The 21,681-nt window shown below is 39.7% G+C and overlaps 2 protein-coding genes across 4 annotated transcripts in view; one reads left to right on the forward strand and one right to left on the reverse strand.

Annotated features, from left to right (window-relative positions):
• Positions 1 to 6,218: 6,218 nt before the first annotated feature.
• LOC133624834 (proline-rich proteoglycan 2-like) lies at positions 6,219 to 8,094 on the reverse strand. The gene is made up of 2 exons (XM_061989478.1): positions 7,758 to 8,094; positions 6,219 to 7,420 (listed from the first exon to the last, which is right to left on the reverse strand). The coding sequence occupies exons 1-2, from the start codon at positions 7,958 to 7,960 to the stop codon at positions 7,366 to 7,368; spliced, it is 258 nt and encodes an 85-aa protein (XP_061845462.1). The 5' UTR covers positions 7,961 to 8,094; the 3' UTR covers positions 6,219 to 7,365.
• Positions 8,095 to 8,402: 308 nt separating this feature from the next.
• PHIP (pleckstrin homology domain interacting protein) overlaps positions 8,403 to 21,681 on the forward strand; it is a 115,398-nt gene continuing 102,119 nt past the window's right edge. For 2 of the 3 annotated variants that reach the window (XM_061989473.1, XM_061989474.1), the window contains exons 1-6: positions 8,403 to 8,751; positions 8,892 to 8,950; positions 9,119 to 9,148; positions 9,306 to 9,365; positions 19,449 to 19,599; positions 19,737 to 19,835. In XM_061989473.1, coding sequence (XP_061845457.1) covers positions 8,706 to 8,751; positions 8,892 to 8,950; positions 9,119 to 9,148; positions 9,306 to 9,365; positions 19,449 to 19,599; positions 19,737 to 19,835 — 445 coding nt within the window. In that variant the 5' untranslated portion in view covers positions 8,403 to 8,705. Of the gene's footprint in view, positions 8,752 to 8,891; positions 8,951 to 9,118; positions 9,149 to 9,305; positions 9,366 to 9,959; positions 10,042 to 19,448; positions 19,600 to 19,736; positions 19,836 to 21,681 lie in introns of those variants that run through there. The other variant, XM_061989475.1, reaches the window with a different exon arrangement.

Raw genomic sequence — 21,681 nt, forward strand, 5'->3', positions numbered from 1 at the left:
TTTAGGTAGAAAGGTCAATGAATAGCCTCCTTCCTTGGAGGTCTTCAAGACTAACCTGGACATGTTCCTATGCAATCTGATCTAGGTGACCCTGCTTCTGCAGGTGGGTTGGACTAGGTGATCTCTAAAGTTCCCTTCCAACCCCTACCATTCTATGAATACCACAGAGTCATTTCTCTTTTAAAGCACTTTCAAACATGTATACTAAATAGACTAATAGACTAAATAAATGAAGCTTTATTATAATGAGGATAACCAACTCTAAAATTAAAACTATGTTTAAAAAACCCCTGCATATTTCTTTAAACAATCTTGTCTTTGTAAGACACCGTGTTTCTTTGCATTAGTAGACTGAATTTTAGTGTTATTCAGTGCTTTGCTTATAAGGGTCTGCCAAGAGGTAATTAATAGTAGTCAAACTTGACACTGAAAGATCAAGTTCAATTCCTTTTTTATTTGGTCTTGGAAATCTGAGCATTAATACGATGGACATGTGCAGAAACCAGCAGCATGCTAATGCTCCACAGCTTGTTGCAAGAACAACCTGTCAGTCCTGACCTGCCCCAAACCTGGGTGAGAATGTGTGTAACAGTCTAGCTATGAAATAATCTTTGCATTATTTATAAAAACAATCTTGCCATTACTGCATATTTTGCATTAGTTTTTGCATATATATCTACAAAATGTTGATATGTAGTTCTGCAACAGTAAAAGTTTCTGTGGGTCTGAAAGACTTCTGAGTGTGCCCAAAGCTTCCTATTCTGACTAGGTCATGATCCACAAGCCTTCTGCTGGTCTCACTTGTGCACCTCCTTCATGGAGCACTTCCAGAGCAATCTTATCAACTAGGTCCCAGCCAAAGTGATGGTTGTGCCTTCCATCCAACAGCTTTGAGGTTTTCATACTCTGGTGTGCGGGGCAATACAACATCAGTTTGAATTCTTCCATGTGGAAGAGAAAACAGTATTTTATACCTCCCAAGAAAATCAGCTAACCACCTGGGTAAATATCCTTGAAAGAGGATTCTTCTCAGCCTCCATTAGATAAGCTGCTTTGCTCCACATGGGAAAACTACACGTTAGTTGAGCTACAGTGATCACAATCTTTTAATCTTGTCAGAAGTCCTGACCCAGGGAAAAGGAGGCACATATGCCAATCTCCATCTTGCATTAATATTAGGTTAAAAACAAGGAAGCAAACAAAAAAACGTAACCATCATCAGGTATAAGCAAGGGTCAGTTGTGGTCTAACCATGCCTCCTGGCTCTGGTACTCTGAAACTTGTGAAATGAAGAGATTGATTCCATGACTTTAAATCAGCTCTTACTTTGAACAATGTATCTCTCTGTTAGTTCGCCCTGCCTACCTGGCACACCAAAACTCTTCTACAGCCTACCTGAGCAAAGGACTTGAGGCACCAAGTAGATGCTACAAAGGAATACAAAGTATTGAGAAATCTGGATCAGCACCTGAGGATTCATGTTCAGAAGACTGAACAATAAGTGGAGATCAGAATCTCCGTGATGCACATTTCACTGATGACTGACAAATCACAGAATCTTAAGGGTTGGAGGGGACCTCAAAAGATCATCCAGTCCAACCCCACTGCCAGAGCAGGACCACCTAGAGTAGGTCACACAGGAACTCATACTGGAGGGTTTTGAATGTCTCCAGAGAAGGAGACTCCACAACCCATCTGGGCAGCCCCTTCCAGTGCTCCCTCACCTGAACATAGAAGAAGTTTTTCCTTGTTTCTTTGTTTCTTTTTCCAGCTTGTATATGCCACACAAAGTAAGCACTGTTGTTCAAAGCACTAAAATCTTCACCGCATGTGCAAATACTTGCACTACATCACTACTATTTGGGAGAAAGTAGATATTTCAAGTACATAGAAATAAAAGTATTTTGCAGCTCTAAGAGAAATCAAACAACAGTAGCAGGGAACACTTGGGAAAAGTAAGGATTGTCTCAGCGCCAGCAATGTAGCAAGGCTGTGTTGGATCAGACTAACCATCTTCCTACTTAGTATGTGTGTGTAATGTCACTGCATGTTCTTACCTATAGAAGTGACAGTTCTTCTGAAGACTGCTAACATCCTGGCTTTAGTGATTTCTGAAGCAAAAGTAAAACCAAGATGGCTCTGTTTAGTGGTGAGGAAAAACATCATTTTTTCAACTGAAATATTTCCACTATTTTAGTTCTTGCATTATGTCCTGCAGTATACAGAAGATCCTCCTTTATCGTCTCTGAAACAGAGAAATTTTGTTTGCCATACTTAAATCCTCCTCCATGTATTTTATTCTGTTTCCTTGCTCTTTAATCCTATTCCTAGAGTATTTTTTCTTGATCCAAACTGTTTTCCTCCTGTGTCTCTGAACTCTTAATTATTTGGAGATATAATTTGAGAGCCTCAGTGCAGTATTTCAACAGAACACATGTCATTGTTTTGTTTCACTGGTTTCATGTTAGAATTCCAGAAAAAAAAACCCAACAAACCAAACATATTCTCAGTACTGAATATGTAATAAATAGAACAGTCTTTTTAAAAGACGGACTATCTGCTATAAAATAGAGGCTTTTTTCTTATATTGGTTTTAGGAGCCCACAAAGAGCATGACTGACCCACATTATTTCTTCCAACAGATTATTTTGTAACATCATGAAATTTTATCTACATTGTTGTGCTCATCTCTTCTCTGGGTAGATCTTTCTGATACTCTTTATGGCTCTTCTGCTTTTATCTAAATTGCACGATGAGTATTTGTAAACATTGAAGTATTTTTCCTTCAGCCTTTCCAGTAATTATACATTAACTGGTTTATAAGATTGTATCTCTGATAGAAATAGGGCCGAATCTCTCAAGTTATTACATAGATATAAAACTGTAACAGTCCACTGTATTAACTTCAGGGCAATTCAGAGTCTATGCCAAACCTATGGATAACCTGAAGAGTCAGACAAATAACCCTTCATCTGTATTTTTTAAGTTGAGTTTCTAACAAGCTACTATTGTAACTGAAAAAAATCAAATCCAAATCCCTAATCAGAAATATCCCTCTTACATTGTTAAACAGAAATCTAGATTTTCATTTAAAGAAACAGTCACTGAATAAACATTATGAAATGGTGTCTTTATAAACTTTATGATGTATCAATGTACATAAAATTAATCACTTGAGACTTAAAATTAAGTCTTTTTAGACTTAGAACTCTAGTCAGTGAAACAAGTCAATAATACATCTGATGCTGAGAATCTTCTACTCAACAAAAATTGCCTCAGCATATTGGAATACCTTGCTAGAAAGCAAAGTAACAGCAAACATTTTCCAAAGTTTTCTAGAAGTAATAATCTAAGAAAATAACTGTCCCTATACAAAGCAACATAGTGAACTTGGGGGGTTTTCTGTTCCTATTTTCATTATGGAGTAGCTCTCCTCTAAAATACACCTTGTATGTTAATTTTTTTGAATGCTCCCCTTGAAAAAATACCCACGTAAACCTTAGAATTCTCAGAAAACTTCAGAGACATCAAATGGACATGAAAGTGAACACAGCAAACAACCAAGATTCTCTGGGAAGAGAAGCCCAATAGCATACAATTACGTAGAGCAGTTTAATCATTTTCTCAGAATTCTCTCGATAATTTGGGACTGTATTCAACATAGAAAGTTTTACTCTCAAACGGATCCAGTAAATTTAATCAAAGGTCTTTTACAAAATGCAGGAGCACAAATAAAATTGCTTTAAAACCAAAGCAAACCTCCCCATAAAACAGAAGAATTCCTTTACTCAGCAGGAATTATGTAAACCTAGTTCTTAAGTTTGTCTTTGTAAAGGAAGTTTTTTGTACTCATAATAGTGAAACTGAAAGTGTCATGGCTGGTGCAATTCATATTTATTTGGGTAGCAACATACTAAAGAGGTTGTTGGGGTCATTGTCAGAAGTTAATCTGTTCCTGCATTGCTATAGACTCTGACTTTATCAATGGATCTTCGGGTAACACGGATACCTAATTCTGCGCTGCTTCTCTCCAACAGGGATGGTGAAATGCTGTGTTTTGGTCAGAGCACGAAGACATCTGCGTTCTGTGGTGAGGGGTACACAGAGAAAGCAGGTAAAGGTAAAGAGAAGTATACAGTGCACTAGCAAACACCCAGTCAGGGCAAAATGTATAGTGGCTCAGCAATCTGCAAGGAACTCACCATTTGGAAGTTCAGGCAGGTTCGTGATACAGGGTACAAACAAGTGAGTACTGAAAAGGATCTTGATGTGAAGCTACCGAGTTAAATGGTAAGTTATTGTTTAAAACTGCAGAAGTAATTTACTGTCAGTATTATTGTATTTTGGCATATTTAGTTCATCAGAAATCGAATATACATGGTAATAATAAAAAATGTTGCCTACCATCACTCACTTCTGTGATTCTTGCCTTTGTAAGAAACAAGTCATAAAAAGGCATGAGATGTGGTGAAAATTCTCAGTTCAGGTGGGAAAAAACCAAACCAAACCCACACAAAAAACCCAAAATCCTAAAAAACAACAAATCAACAAAACCTGAGGAATGGTTAGTCGATGCTTTATATTGCTCTCAGCCCACTTCCTCATCACAGATATCATGCTTCAAATATTTAGCTACATTGCTCAGCTTGACACTTTAAAAACCCTACATAATTTCCTTTGTCTATAAAGAAAAGGAAAAGAGCAGATTTCACAAAAACCAGAAAAGATTTTCATGTCAAGAGCTGCCACCATTAAGTTTCAAGTAACCCACTTTCTGTTTGCAACCCGTTAAACCACGCTGACAACTGAAATCAACAATTACGGGGGGAAAAGGTATCAGTTAAAAAAAATCCCCCAAACTATTAAGATGCAGGAAAATTAAGAAAAAACCCAAAGATGCTACATTCTGATCTGTTAAAAATAACCAGCAATTTAAGAGAATTCTAACGTAGCTCTATCTGTATTTGGATACTTATAGTGCTTCTGTCACTTTTGGGGGGAAGGAGGAGTGGGAGAAAGAATGAAAAAAATACACATAAGGCTAAGGTAGGGGAAAAAAAACTCCAACACCACAAACAACCCCTGTGATAAGTCCATAACTGGCTGTAAGTTTTAAGTATCACCTTCATTAACAGCAAAATCTAAACATCTTTATTCTTGCTCTTTTTTGTGTGTGTGAATATTCACATTTTAAAATCACAAAATAATATTTGCAAAAAGAGCCCATAAAGCTATCGTATGTTAAAAAAAATCACAAATTACTGCATTAAAATAATCTCAGATTTTCAACTTTAAATTGTTACAGCTGAAAAGGGAAAATAATTCCATTACTGCTACTTTTTGGTTTTAATGCAGATCTTTCAAAATAGAAATACGTCCTAAAAAACATTAAATCTCACTGAGAAAGCAGAACTGATGCATTTTTACTTAAGGGTAATGTAAGATGACAAGATTGCATGAAAGAGAAAGAATTATTTGAAAGCAAAACAGTCAAGACAGCAAAAAGCTCAGAGATGAGGATATTTTTTTCCTCTTGTTTACGTAAAAAACACATCTTCCATGTAACTTCAAGAGGGGACCCCCTCCCTCAACTTCTAAAATAACTCTGAAAAAAATAGTATTTGTTACTGCTGCAGGAATTCTTAAGACTCATTCTAACCTGCATCAACAAACAATAATAATTCCACATCTTCTCTTGTGGCCCGTTTGACTTCCACATTAAACCACAAATAAACAAAAAACCCCATCAGATTTCATCTGTAAAAAGCAGTGGAACATATGTTTGTAAAAGCTGCTCATTAAATATTATTTGTAATAGTGTGGTGCTCAGGCTCAAGTCAGGGACTGGGATTCCATTTTGCTTGGTGCTCTACAAAAATTAAAGACACAATCCTTATTTTACCATCAAAACACCAAGAACATTTTGATTCTGTATTTTAAATTGCAGCAGGAAAAGTTATGAGTTGCCAAAAACCAAAAAGAGAGTTCAATTCGTTGAGGACAGTTTTCCCTCTACTTTCAGACTCCTTAACTTTTAAGGTTTCTCTGTTCCGTGGTTTATAGTTTTAGTGATGACAAACGTAAGTAATACTTAGTTTTCTATAAACATCAACAAAGCAAAATGGATTATGTTATTCATCTAGCTCTTTGTTGTGAGAACCACCTATGAGAGACGTTACAATACATATTTGACATTGCTAAGAAAAGACTCCAGTCACTTTGTTTTAAAAAAATCTTTATTAGATAGTAAACATGACTTCATTGCCATTTCGACTACTTGAAGTATGGATTTAAAATAAAAGCTGAAACACAGAGTGCTTATTGTTGTAAAAGATGGGAAAAAGGGAGACAGCCATGCATTTTTAAATATATAAAGTGAGGGTAGCTACAGATGAAGTGATCAAATCTAGTAAGCACGATTTTACTTCTCAAGAAAAAAGATCTACATGACAAAATAAATTCACCCTAGGGATGAGAGACCACATGCTAGATGATGATTTTAATTATTTTTAGGAAATTTGCTAATTTGATAATATGTCAAAATGCATAGCAACTCAGCATTTCCTACAGAAATCTAATTTTTACCACTTTTTACAGAACTGTATGACATCTTAGCCTCCTTTCCCTAACGTTTCACGGTTACATTTCTGCAATAAAGCAGAAGGGTGGCTGCAGCAAGCTGCCTCACGGTGCTAAGCACAAAGCTCAAGCAGGAGGCTCATACGCTGTACTTGTGGGCCTTGGAAATGTACATGTGAAAATGCTCAACTCAACCTCTCCTCATGCACAGAAATACAGTTTAAATTGAATTTCTTTGGAAGTTGAGCAATTGAGAGCTTCAGAGTCTTTACGCACAAAATATCTTTCTTCTAGTTTCTGTATCACTTCAAAGATACTTTTGGCTTTGCTTCATAAGATACATTAGTTAAAAATTGAGGGAGAAAAAAAAAAGTTAAAAGTGACAGTTTCCCCCATTTACAGCAATCCCAGCTAAATTCACTCTTTTTGTCCACAAACACGTTTGTTCTTGCAAGGCCTCAAATCGACCTGAAAAGGCGTAGATGCATTGCAAACCATAAAGACAAGTAATTATGCTCCTTTAACCCCCTTTTTCATCGGATATGAATTTTTTAAAGGTAATTATCCGTAGACATTTGCTTTCTTTTCGTTTTGACTCTAAGCAGCAAATAAACAGCAGCACAAATCAAAACGTTTATTTGGTATCGTCCAGCTACCAAACATTAAATAAATAAATGATTCAATCGCTTAATCAGGCTCCGTACGATGTTGCTGCCTTTCAGGAACCTTCGGTACGTTATTGATCCGCTAGCGAATTACCTCCAGTTCAGCCATAGGTTGCAGGCATCACCATCCCTCGCTCATCCTCGCGTTGACAACACTCCTGCTCTTGCCATCGCTCCTGGAAGCCAGAAGATTCGCCAGTCCCGCGAGTCCGATTTGGTTGCCGGCAAGAACAATGAATAAAATCGTTATTAACTGTTTGGGTGTTTATTTTAAAGGGAAAGTTCTCCCACTGAGCGCCCTGCGAGCCCTTCACCCTTCGCTCCCGTGGCGACAGGCATCAGCAGGCACCCGGACCCAGGCAGAGCTCTGCCAAACAACGAAGAAAAGTACGTTTCTGGCTGTTTGGGGTTTTTCTTGGGGTTGCCCGCCTCCCCAAAACCCAAAGCACGAACTCGGCCCCGGGCACGACGTTGCAAGAACAAGAACCACCAACGCGTGACACTGGCACTTACGCGCAGATGCCAAAGCCGCAGCGCCCCGAGGCCTCCGGCGGGCTCTGAGGGAGCCCGGGGCTGCCGACGCCTCGCGCCCGGGAGGGGCCTGGCGACGGAGGATGGGGGAGCCGCGGCGAGCGGGGCGGGGGAGGGTGGGTGGGTGATGAGGGCTGGGCTTCCTCAGCCCGCCTTCCCAGCGGGGCCGCGCTCCCCGGGGGCATTTTGGCTTCGCTCGCTTCCCATTTCTGCGACACTGAAACTCGGTAACTTCCAGCCTCCCCGCCGCCGCCGCCGCGAATAGCCGCTGCCCCGCCACAGCCCCTCCTCCCCGTGCGTCGTATCCCTCCGCGCTCCAGCCGCCCGCACCTCGCAGAGAAAGCGCCTTTCAGCCGCCAGCCCGCCGCCTTCCCGCCCACCCCGCCTCTACCGCTCCGACATCTTCTGCCTCAGCCCGCCTGCCCGCTCGCTAATAAACACGTAGTGCTCGCCCTCGCCCCTTCTCCCCTCAGCCGGGCAGCGCCGGGGCCGCCGCGGCGGCGGGGCGGGAGAAGGGGGGGCAGGAGAACGCGGCTCCCCCCGGCCTTCCCCGCCTGGCCGTGCCGAGGACTGAGGGGCGCGGGGGGGGGGGGGGGAGGGGCGGCGCGGCGCGAGGGGCCGGGAGGGCTGAGGAGGGGGGCGCGGAGGAGGAGAAGGAGGGGACTCTTTCTCCGGGCGGAGGGATCGCGCTCGCTCGCGCTGGCTGGCGGCAGCGGCAGCGGCGGCGTTGGCGGCGGGTTGCTGTGAGTTGTTGTTTCCTCCTCCTGCCCGTGGGTTGAATGGTGGAGCCGAGACTCTTCCTGGTGAACGAACAGTGACAGCTACCGGGCGGGCGGACGCGTTTCGCTGGGCCCCGACGCTGCCGCGGGAGCGCGGCCCCAGCCCCCCCCCTCCCCTTTCCCCCCTCCCCTCCCCGGTTTTCGCCTCGCCATGTCCGGGGACGGCGGCAGCAGGCACACGGCGGAGCTGCGAGCGGGTGAGTGCCGGGGGAGCCGCCGTGCGCGGCGGCGGGAACCGAGCGGGAGCCAGAGAGGGGCGGCGGGGAGCGGGGAAGAAAGAAAAGCCCGCGGGGAAGGGGCGAGCTCCAGCCCCTCACCGCCTCTCCTCTCCCCTCAGAGCTCTACTTCCTCATCGCTCGCTTTTTGGAGGACGGACCCTGCCAGCAAGCGGCTCAGGTAGGGGATGGATGGATGGCGCCGCCGGGCCTGGCGGGGAGGGGGCGGCCGGGCAGGGCGGCGGATCGGGCGGCGCGCTCGCAGCCTCGTCCTTTTTCTCCGTTTTCTCTTTTTTTGAAAACCGGCCCCCTTTTCTTACACCCCTCTCCCCTTTTGTTGTTGCTGCAGGTCCTGATCCGAGAAGTGGCGGAGAAAGAGGTAAGCGGCGCCGCGCACCCGGCGCTCGCCCCGCCTGCGGCCTCCCTCCCCCTTCCCTCACTGTCTCCCGCTTCCCCCGCCCCATCCCGGGCGCTGCTGGGGGGCTCTTCGGGGGAGGGGAGCCGCTCACGGGATGCCCTTTTCTTGTCTCCCCTAGTTGCTGCCCAAGCGAACGGACTGGACAGGCAAGGAGCATCCCCGGAGCTACGAGAACCTGGTGAGAAGAGCGGCCGGGGCCGAGCGCGGTGCACCGGGCAAAGTTGTTGGGTTTATTTTTTTCCCTCACTCTCCCTCAACAGCTGAACACAAAAATTGAATTTCCCGCAAAAAAAAAATACAACTTAAAAAAAAAAACTTTAGAGGTTTTAAATATATATATATTTTTTTAAAAAAAGCTGCTGTCCAGCCTCGGCAACCCCCTGCTTCTCCTGCTCCCCCTCGGCGCTGAGGGCAGCCGGCAGGGTCCCGCCGGCGCGGGGTAAATAACAACAAGCGCCCCGATACGAGAGCCGCGGCCGGGCCGGGCCGGGCTGCAAATAGAGGTACGTCATGGACGTGCTGCGGGCGGGCGGGAGCCGCGCGGGGCGGGGCCAGCGCGGGCGGCAGGCGGCTGCCGGCGGGCGGGGGCGCTCTCCGCCGCGCTGCTCCGCGCCGCGCCGCCCGCGCACACGCACACACATACACACACAATGGTCCCGCGAGCGCGCCCGCGCTGCGGCGCCTGGGGGGCACCGGCCGACGGAACCCGGGGAGACCCGGACTCGGTCCCGGCTCGCAGTGCTGAGTTAGGCGGGTTCTTCCCTCGCTGATCTCTTAACGTGAGTTGGGAGCTGCGTCAGGAGCGGATTGGTTTGAGGTGTCCTAGCCGGTGCGGTGTCTGCCCGCGTCTGCTGGTAAGGTGCATTACACACGGCTTTCCGGTGTTTACATACCATGTATCTGGCACGTAGGAATAACCGGGGTTGCTGCGTTCACACCACAAAATGGACTTTTAAGTGCTGAGTTTTTGTGGGTTTTTTTTTTGGTCTTACCTTTTCTTTTTGTTTGTTTTTTAATCTCCCAATGTGTGCTTTTCACCTTGGGTGTGGATTGGTGACACCAAAACCTTTAGTTTTTAGTGTAGTTCTTGCTAGCATAGAGGGACCTGGATTTCTTATTTCTTTTTTTTTTTTCAAATACGTTGTGAACTACAGTAGTTGGGAAAACAGTAATTAAGATGTCTGAATTGTGTCTATTAGCAACTTGTTGCTAGTATTGTTTTCATTACAGGTGCACTGTTGTATAATATAGCCTCTGAATTTTTGAATAGGATTTCAGAGAAAGACTGAGCCCCACTTGTAATGCTTGTCAAAGTGAGGTTTCACTTCAGGCTTTCTGGTTGGTTATAGTAGTTCTGAACTCTGATACTTCTGAGACTTAGACATGTGGAGAACTTTTGAGCTCGTAGAACAGTCCCCATCTGTAATGCATCCAAGAGAGACTGTTGGCATTTACAATTTATTATATTATGAATATTACAGTATGAAAATAGGTATTTATTTTAGTTGGGACAGGTTTACTCACTTTATTGGTTTTCTCTGGAGCAAAAGATGGATTGTCCCAGGCATTGTAATACATGTGGCTTGAAAGATTCACATACATACGAATACTTTCCCAGTTCCCTGAAATTGAAGGTCATCAAGAAATTAAACCAGGAGTTTCAAAGTACTACTGTTTTTGCATGATGTATTATGTCATTCTTATTTGTTTGTAAGACTGCAGGGCCCCGTTATCCACTTAAAACAATGGTCAGAAGTTGCAGAAGTTAGAATCTTTGTCTTTTATTCTGTAAATTATGAAGAATGGCAAGTGTAGTGCGGAGGGTTAGTGTAGAATGTATTTAAGTTTCTTTTCTGTAGTCAGAATGGAAAAGCATGTGAGGAAAAAGACATTTTAAATGTTGAAGTAAGAAGACTTGATGAGAAGTAAGGTCATTCACACCTTTCTTTCTAAGAAAAATCTTTTGTTTGTTGAAATGTAGTTAAATACTAATTTATGCAGAATAGGTATGAAATTACACGAGTTTTACTTCAAAATTTGGACTTGAACCTGGATACGTGTATTTGGAGATGTGATGCTAAGTTTCTTTCTCTTTTCCTAGTCCTCTGTTCCTAACAAAGTTTTCTTAGGCTTGCTGATAAATGTTTACATGCCCTTTTCCACCTTCCCTACCTAGACAGTGGGAAAGAGAGGGAAAAGAAATTGATTCTCCATGCTACTCTTCAGTCTCTCTATCTGCTCTCACTTCAGTTGTCAAAGATGTGTGAACTTTGTGTTATTTGGTATTTTACGTTTGTGAAAGCTGGTAGGGAAGTGTATTTGCAGCATGACTTACATTTTGTACAAGAGAAATGTTCTTCACGATGTCCTGTTTCATTAAACAAAAACTTGCTTATCTCAAACCAAAGAATCTTTAGCTTTTAAGATAGAGACTGGTGATGAGCAAACTTTCTGTTTCTTCATTTTATTTTGATTTATTGATTTTAAAAATTCCATTTTTAAGATTCTGACTCTTTCTCAAGAAAGCATATTTTGTCATGTTTTGGTACCACTTCTCAGACTTGAGTGCCTTGAGCTTTCACTAAACTTCATAGAAGGGGCTAAAGGGACAAGAGCTAAGAACTAAAAATACCAGTATAATGTAGTATTGGCTGACTGGCTTTTACTCTAGGAGGGAATAAAGACTTGTGTAACAGGAAATGGAATTTAATCCCAGGCTTCTGTTCTGTTGTTTGCAAAATCATGCCTTTTATTATACATCTATTTAGGTAGATAACTTCTCAAGAGATAACAGTGTTCTCGGTTTTGTCCTCGTTTTGAAAACATTTATTTGGGAATTCTGATTAGACTTAACTTTCTGTTATTAAATTGAAATTCTGAGCCTTAGAGTTTTTATTTCTGTAACCTAATTTGTGCAAATAATGTTGAATCCGATGCAATTTTCATCTCGTGAATTGCTTTCATTTTTCTATTTGGTCAGTGAAAGTAAATGTTTCATTTTCTTCTAAGCTGATAGCATGCTGTGAGTGCTTGTAGTGCTGCTGCAGGAAAATACCCGAGCTCAGAAATGTCACTGTACCATGTTTCATATTCTGAAGTAATTTTTCTTGAATTCAAATATTTCTATATGATATTTTTTCCACAGTCTATAAACCACTTGAATCTTGCTTTGAGAGTAGTCTTTTATTTCAGAGTGCCAATCTCATTTTTATATTGTCAGTGTTAAGATTTCTGTTTGTGCCATAACCAAAGACTGTCTGAGAATCGAGTCCCTGTCCTCCTGCAATAGTTGTGAAAGCTTATAATTAATAAGCTAGCTATTCTCTTTATTTTTTTGAAAGGCTGAGGATTTATCTTGATGGGAGACAGAAAATGAAGAGTTTTAAGAGTTAGCAGCTTGCTTCGGCAGAGCAAGGCAATGTTGTGAATTGTTTGTAGATCATGTGTAGGTAGGCTTTAAAATGTGGTTATTAGGGCCTTGACATGTGAACAAACCGCGGTGCGTCATTTGACTCTGGGGTAATTGTTTTTTTCATGTTGCAATTTCACTTGGATGTCACTGCTCTAATTGTACGCTGAGGATGAACACTATGTATTTCTTCTGCAGCCTTTGTGCAGGTCAGAGTGCTCATCTCAATGTGCGGTTAGTTGGATAAGGGAGATGAACTGTCTAAAGAGTGCAAAAATTGTTTTCAGATGGTTCAGCTCTCCTTTTGTGTGCAGCAACGTGTCCTGCCACCACTGTGAGGGAGGTGATAGGATTGCGTGTGGAAGGCTTGGGGAATATGTTGGGGTTACTCCTTTTGGGAGCAAAGTGGACTTCAGCTGGATGAAGGCAACTGTTAAGATTTGCCTCAACAATATGGAGCCACCAGAGAGTAGTTGAGGGGTTTTTGTTTGGTATTAAAAAAAAAAGAAATAAAAATTAAAGGTCATCTAGGGTACAAGCATCATAGTGTATATGGTCAGAGCCACTGTAATAACTTTTTCTTATCTAAAATATTCACCTGTTATTTTCTCTGTCAAATTAGATTTTTTTTTTTCACGTTAGTGATGGTTGAAGAGGGAAAAGGCAGGGAATTGACATCTCAACAGGAAGATGATGTGATGTAGTAGGCAGGATGCCTTGTTTTCAGGAACTGTTCATGACTATTTTGCTAACTTATGTCCCTTCCTCTTCCCCTGCCACAATTACTAAATGTGTTTTAAAGTTAAAATTACAATATGCTGCTTTCACGCCACTTTCACTTTATTATTTCATTTTGATTGTGCAAACGTATGTGAAGTTACAGAGAGTATCTGTGGCATTGGGACACCAAGTACATGGACACTGTATTTCGTTGTTAGTATAATACTTGAGATAATAAAGTCTTTTAGAGGCAGCATTGTGGTTACTGTTTAGTAATTTTGTGTCTTAATAAGTAACCAGATAGTAAGTAGTTTGTTTCTTCAGGAAATCTTGTGCTCAAAGAAATAGACAGTGACAATAAAACTTAAGTTGAATTGGACTGCTGCATCATCACCTAGTTTTTGTTATTAACAGTATTTTGGGGAAAGCCTATACAGTGTTTTTTGGAGGGTGGTCTGAAAGACTTGGCACCAGAGGTAAGAAAACCTGTGAGAGGATCATGATCTTTAGCCATATTTTTGGTCTCATTATCAGTGTATCTGTTGGATATACATTGACTTGAATGTATCTTGACTGGAATGACTCCTTTTGGTTCTAAAAGACAAACATTTCTGTTCTCATTATCCCCATAGCTAGGAATTTAGGTGACATTAGAGCGCTTCTGTTCAATGGGAACTCTCATTCATTGTGTAGCACATTGTTTGTTTATTACACAGATAATCAATTGGCTAAGTCAACTCTTTTGTAGGAGTTCTTCAAATTGAGGCAAAGAAACACAGATGATGGGCTAAAGAGGAATATCATGTTTCTCAGGTGTATCTTTTATTGAAAAAAAAAACCCCTTACAAAACCAAAACCAAAGAGAAAAAACACCCCAACAAAAACCAACCAAACACTAAGAGTGAACTGAAGATAAGCAAATAGGTACAGATAATCGAACAGTGATAAGTGTAGTTAAGTGTCATAGTCTATAAGCTGAAAATGCAGCTATTGTTTATACTTTCTTATGTGGTAAATAGCAAGCTTGCAGCAGTCTGTTTATATCAAGGGTTGTGATTTTTATCTGCTCTGGCCTCACACCTATTAAAAGCATTAAGTAGTTGAAAAAGTAGTATGTTCTTGGGTTTTGTATAGGTCTATTTCATTAGAGAAAAAGTAATCTCACATTAAAACAATAGTCATTCTGATAGGAAATAGTAGCTAAATATGTGTATACTTTTAGTTCAAGCTTAATTAGAAAGTATGTAATGAGAAATAAATGTGTTTCAGGGAAAATGGTTAGTTTCCAATGTCTCAGCCCCCTCTTCCCTTCCAAAAAAAAAAAAAAAAGAGAAAGAAAGAGAACACTGACGAAAAAAGTAATTGCACTTCATGGCAATTCCTAATTTCCAAGTGATAAGGCAGTGGCTGATGGTACAGGGTACTCTATTAGATTGATGGTTTGATATAGTAAGGCAGTTGCTGTAATTCAATTTGGAGCTTGTTTTGGGTAATGTGGGACATAACAGCTATCCCAGCTTTAGCTGTTCTGCTGGTATTAGTAAGATTGAGCTCTCACCTCTTGAAATATAGATAGCTGACTGGCTTAGATTTTGTTGTTAAATGTCTTTGTGTGGAAATGTGGTTTTCACAAAGATATTTACAGTCAAAATTGTAGTTAAGCATGTTAGCTGTTAGCATGGAATGAAAAAAAAACCCAACAATAATGCTTTGGAGAACATTTCAATATGCAGAGTGCTTAGAGCAGAATGCAGAATAGGGTCATATTTTACTTGATGTGTAAAACACTGGCAGCAAATAACTGCAATTCTATATTACAAATTTAACCATAGAGTCTTGGTCAAATCATGATTCTGTTGGTGCACTTATTGTGATTCTGATGCTCAATTATTCTGCAGAGTCATGCGGAGTGAGAATATAAGCACTTAAGTCTATTACAAAGGTAATAAAGATTTGAATGTTAATCCAAATAGATGTGTAGCTGTGTTTTGTGCATTCCCCTGCAATTTGGAATAACTTGGGGACAGTGGGTAAAAGCTAAAGCTGAGGGTTATGCTGCCTCTAATTTTCTAGAAAATATTTGTAAGATCTGAGAATTTTGTACTTGCTAACAGAGTTCTGATTTTTATTACTGTAATGTTTAAAAATGTTGTCATATGCAAAAAAGGCCTTTTTGAAAAGAGTTCATTACTGTCCTTTAAAAAGCATATCTTGTGTGCATTTCTGTCAGAAGAAAGAGCAGAACAAGGTGTTGGGGAAAGCCTAATAGAAGGAGGAAAGGAAAGAGCTAGAATTTCAGCTAGTTGAGACTGGCAGTTAAAAAAAAATGCACTCTGTTTATATGCTGTTTGACATCACAGTTTTGGCATAAATTTTTAAACTTCCTGTTTGTAGAGTCTAGTTTTCAGTTTCCATTTAGAGATCTATGAATTTTAAATACTTGTGAACCTGTTATATTTTTTTCGTTTTCCTTTCACCTTCACCTCTTGGGATCAAAGATTGAGAACAAGACAAACTTCTGTCATTCCATTGAATTGTCATGAGTTTTTCTGTTTCTGACAAAGCTTGTAAAATGTCCTTTTAAGAAATAAATTTTTGTTTTGGCTGCTTAGATCTAACTTGAAAGTACTCTCGGCAAGGATTTTGCTGTTGTTATTTATTTTATGAGGAAGAAACAAGTTTGTAGGCGCAAGAATTGCCTCTTACTAGACTACACCTTAGAACAATCTAAAAATACTTGCTTTCAAGCCACGCTTTGTGGTTTAATGTACTAAATATTCTTTCTTACCTTATGCTTTCTTGAGTTGTTGCTACCACATTGTGATTATCTTTCTGCATTTTTTTTTCTTTCCCTTTTCAAAAGGGAGGAATCAGGAATTTGATTCCTGATTCAAAGGTGAATTTCTATTATGCATTTTTTTCATTTGTGACTTTACTGTAATGCTCATAGTCATGCATTCACATTGGCACTGTGTCAGACTTCCTGTAGAGTGGTGGCTGATGCCTCAAGCCTGTTGAAGAGGCATTTGTGCAATGACTTTAATAACAGGCTTTAACTTCTGGTCAACCCTGAGTTGGTCAGGCAGTTGGACTAGATGATCGTTGTAGGTCCCTTTCAACTGGAACTATTCTATTTTGTTAAAAGAAAATTATAGGATTTTCTTCCTGATGACAAAGTGAGTACTTCACCTGGAAAAAACTTACTTAATAGCCTGATTTAAATTTAGGTTCTGTTATTTACTACTTTATCGGAGAAAAGGGGAAAGAAGTCCACAAATAATACTTATCATGAAATAAGAGGATTTTTCCCCAACAGATTTTACAGTGAAATTAAGCTTACTTGTTTATTTTAAAAGTTTCTTTTGTGTGCTTTAGTCTTGTATAGAAAAATGACAGCCGAATTTTGACTGTGTATGGCTTGTGGAATAGTTTTATTAACTTTCTGGAATAGACACTTGTTTAAATGGCCAGTGTAACTTCTTTTTTTTAAAAAAGTGTACAGCTTGCTTAGTATTGTTGAATCCATTTGTTGATAAGCTGTTTGTGAATGCTACTTGGTAGCAAACAATGTTTAGTCACACAAATGCTGTGCAGAAGCATCAGGAAACTACTGCTAGCTTTGCACAAATAGCTATTTTCACGTGAATGAGGAGAGACTATAGTGTGGATGTAGGTATATATTAAGATCTTTAATAAGTATGATCAAGAATAATAGAAATAGATCCCCCTTTTCAAAACATTTGCTTTAAAAACTGTGTGAAGAATCTAGCCTACTAGTTTCTACTAAAATAAAGAAGTGAACGCATGGCTTATGACAAATCATGAGAACTATGACTCAAGATGTCAACTAGCTGTAGTTTTGGAATGTGCCAAAGCCGATTTGTTTCGTTTTCTTTAGATTTTGTGTATTTGTGAGGATGTGTGAAACTGAAATGTCTTGAGCAGAATAAATAACAACTCCTTTGTGTATGTGGTTCGGATATTTATGATTAAACCAGAAAAATCAGTAATTATTATCCTTTGAGAGGGAAGTTTGCATTCTGAAGACATTAATTTTGGTTTCAGATAACAAATGCTACTCTTTGTACAACGCTAAGTTTTTGTGCTCCTTTTGATAGGAGCAGAGAACAAAAGCTAAGGAAATGAATCAGGGCTGTTGATGGCAAAACTGTATATAGCTTTGTCACCTCTGGCTATTCTGATAGTTTATGGCTCTTAAGCATGTGTTTTGACGGTGATTCCTCCTGTAAGTAGAAAAAGAGCACGTTTTATTTGCATGTTACTGATAAGAAAAATTAGAATGGCATGTTCTGGATTCAGTGGATTATTTTTTTGCCAGTCTCCCCTCTGATTACATTGAAATTAGTAATTTTAATGAACTTATCTGTGCAAACAACTGTAACTTTGTTTAAAAAAACATACAATTTCTAATATTTTCTAAAGAAAAACCTTGTTCTTGTATGAATTTTGGAAGTAATATTACTTTTCGGCAAACAAATTCCAAACAGCTTCCAAAGCCTTCTACAAACATAACGTAATTCGCAGAAGGAAAGCCCTGCTTTCCTGGAAACAACTAAACGTTTACCCACTGATGGGAAGCAGTGAGTCAATTCCTTACTTTAGTTGCCATGCACCTTTTACTTTCACTATTAAACTGTCTTTAACTCAACCTATGAGATTTTGCTCTTTTGACCTCTGGTTGTCTCCTCTTTTCCTTCTGAGGGGGAGGGAGCAAGTGGCCATGTGGGGCTGAGCTGACCACTGGGGTTAAACCACAACAGGAGAACAGAGAAAACTTTTTCTCCTTCACTAGAAGGTTGCATTGGTGGTGGTGGGAATTATCGGTTGTAAGCAAGGCTTTTCCACAGCCTCAATTTCATACATCAGCACTATGTTAAGTCGCTAGAATGTGAAGTGATTACAGCATTTCAACATTATAGGAGCACATTTGATGAACAATGACGTATATTCCTGTTAATTGGGTATAACACAGGAGCATCATTTTGCCTAAAGTGTCAGTCATGGCCTTTTCTAGTTGCAGAATAAGAAAACATCACAAACTGTTACTGTAGTACTTTTTTTTTCTTTTTCTTCTGGAAAGTAAAACTGTGAAGATATATTTTTGGGCAGTATGAAGGGTAAAACTGCTACACCCCAAATTCTGTACATTAACTGAAGAAAGATGAGCTTCTATCCTACCTTTTAATTTTATTCTTGTTAATTTCATTAGTCATATTCTAAGCTGAGAATAGCCCAGATATTTTAAAAATGCCATTTCCTAGCTTTATGTTAATAGGATTTTACTGTTATATAACAGAGGATGGGAGAGGGAGTTGAAAGCTTTGAAATATATGTAAGATGGTCTTCTAATCTGGAATTATATTAGTTCAAAAGATTGAAGCGGTTTTGTCTGGGCAGTCAACAGTGGTTCGATGTTGTTAAAATGTAATGGTGAGAAGATCTGTTGCTGGTAGTAAGAGCTTGTTTTGCTTGCGTGCAGTTACAAAAACTACAAGCAGTTACAAAAACTGGTCATGTTTGTAGTCTAGCAGAGGACCGTGTGTACTGGTTTTAAAGGCAAATGACTTAAGCCAGCATTTTCATTTAAAAGCTTTAGATGTTAAAAAAAAAAAGATCAAGTTGTGGGGCTTAGACAAGGTTTTCTAATTTAGGTGAGCTGAGACAAAATGTTTTTGCATTGTCTTCTACAAAACTATGTTATTTATTTGGTATATGTGAATCTTCCAAGACTTCTATCAATGTTGTTTCGTCTTTGTCTTACAGTAACTTAAATTGACCAGAAAACTATTATATATAATGCTGAAAAAGTACTTTTTTTAAACTGTGATTGTAGAGAAGCTTTTTATTCTATGACCAAATGTGCCTTAAAGTCAGAAAGTAGTAAATACCAACAGTTCTTTGTACAAAGTGGCATGTGCTAAATAGAAGAATTAATTAGGACCAGCTGGAATGAATTATTGTACTTAAAGGTCATTACTTGTTTTTATCATGAATATCCTGCAATTTTCTTACAAATTTGTTTAACAATCTGGGGGGGGGGAATTAAACCAGAAACTCTTCAAAAATATTATGTTCTTTAACAAATGTTTTGTTTGCTCTTTTGTATAATAGGTGAAATATTACAGACACTTGGCACCTGATCACTTGCTTCAAATATGTCATCGACTTGGACCTCTTCTAGAGCAAGAAATTCCCCAAAGTGTCCCTGGAGTGCAGACGTTATTAGGAGCTGGCAGACAGTCTTTGCTTCGTACAAACAAAAGTATGACAACGTTATGAGAATTTTGAGAGTTCTTGCTATTTCATGCCTTTTTTATTACATTAAAAACAAAATAAAGATTGCCTACATTTTTTGGGGGATTTTTTTTTTTTTAACATCTTTTTTTGTTTTCCAAACAGGTTGCAAGCATGTTGTATGGAAAGGATCTGCTCTTGCTGCACTACATTGTGGAAGGCCTCCAGAGTCCCCTGTAAATTATGGCAGTCCACCTAGTATAGGTAAGTCAATTTTTTTCTGGCTTTGCTATTGTAATAACCTAACTTCAAGGATGATGAATGATTGCGATGATGAGAACCAAGCAATAGTTCTGTTTATATTTGTCTCTCTTTGTGCCGTATCTTACTTTTTGTATTATTTTTATTAAGATGGTGTGTTGTCATATTTACCAATTGGTATGTGTGGAAAAAATGGGCATTGTTAATTCATATGCTATTCTGCTTTGAAGCAAATTTTGTCTTTGAAGTATGAAATGAAATAAAATGTATTCCAACAGTGAATACATACCAATAAAACTCTTCTTTTTAAAGATGTAATAAAGCTGTCAGTAGATAAATAATTAGTACTATATAACAAATTAAAACCAGGACAGCATGGCCTGCACCCACTGTTGAGAAGAATAAATCACGTAGACTACTAATGGTTTTCTTCAGAAAGATTTTAGTGTCTTCGTAGAAGTTATTCTTTCTGCTCTCTGGTCCCTTCAGTAATTTTGTAGCTGTGCTGTATCCTGAAGCATTCATGTGCTGTCTGTACCGTTGAAAAACTGAGAAGCTGGAGATGAGAGGGGTTTTTTTTCTTCCTTTCTTAGTTGTATTTAAGCCGTCCTATGGTCACTAAAACATGTTCATTGGCTTTCAACCTTTAAACAAAGAGATACTTAATTTTTTTTAGTTGCTAGAAGAATCAAGATGATGTATTTTAGGATATCCTTTAAGGAGCATCCTTTTTCTTTAGTTACAGATAGGAAAATGTGCAAAATCACTTGTATCTTTTTGTCTTTCTCTGCTCGTGTCCTGGGTATAGAAAACAAGACCAAATTGCTGGTTTGGATCACACTGAAACAGTAGCAGTTTATACTAAAATGGTAGATGCAGATAGATGTGCAGTATTGGATGAGAGTGGATAGAGAATATCCAATTAATTGGCTCCTGATAAGGTGCAGCAGCTCCAAAGACAAAGATTTCTGTCTTGGCAAAAAAAGAAGACTGAAGATACATTGAGGAACTAAAAAAGTAACAGTATACAAAGATGTAGCCAGGTGCTTTTTGTAACAGAGGTATGTGGTAACTTGCTGCTACATTTTTTCAATCTCTGAACTCATTTTGGAGGCTGCCGGTAGCCTCTAAGTTTCCTGTGAATTCAGAGGTAATTATATATTTTACGTATATTTGTATATATGACAGAGATTAACTTGGACTATTTATATTCTCTCTACTGTTGAAGAAACTAAAAATCAATTCTCAAAATACATACCATTACGTTACACTTTACCCAGACAATTATAGTTCTCTCTTTAACAGCTGCAGCAGAAGCATGCTACAGCCAAGAAGCTCTTGGGTTGTGCACAGCAAATTTTAACTTGATCAGATAGCAAAGTATTTGATGTCCTAGTAGCTTTTCCATTTTAGAGCACAGGTTATGGGTCTTCTGTGAAATGTCTGTTGATGCTTGGAATATAGGAAGAGAACATAATTTTGCTGGGTGTTCATAGTGAAGTTTTCAGAACCTCTTCAGCTAATATGTGTATTGGTCAGAGGTGGTTCAATTTAAACCCTCACCAAGCACCTGCATGCATTCAATGTGGTTTTGTTTAGAGCTGCTATTTTGGTGTTCATGTAGAGAATAATTTCTGTGTTGTGCTCTAGATGTGGTGGAGAAATTGCTTGCTGCTGAATAGAATAATTCCCCTCTTTGACTGGCTGTGCATTGGCTTGAAGATTCTAAACCTGGAAAGTCTTGGGTTAGATTAGCAGCTATTTCTGCAAAGTGACTGAAGGACTGAGCTTTCCAAAAGCTAAGATTTCTTTAGTGATTGCTTTACCTTTCCCTTTATGTGGGAATACA

Source organism: Colius striatus, chromosome 2 (genome assembly GCF_028858725.1).
Source record: "Colius striatus isolate bColStr4 chromosome 2, bColStr4.1.hap1, whole genome shotgun sequence".
NCBI lineage: Eukaryota > Metazoa > Chordata > Aves > Coliiformes > Coliidae > Colius > Colius striatus.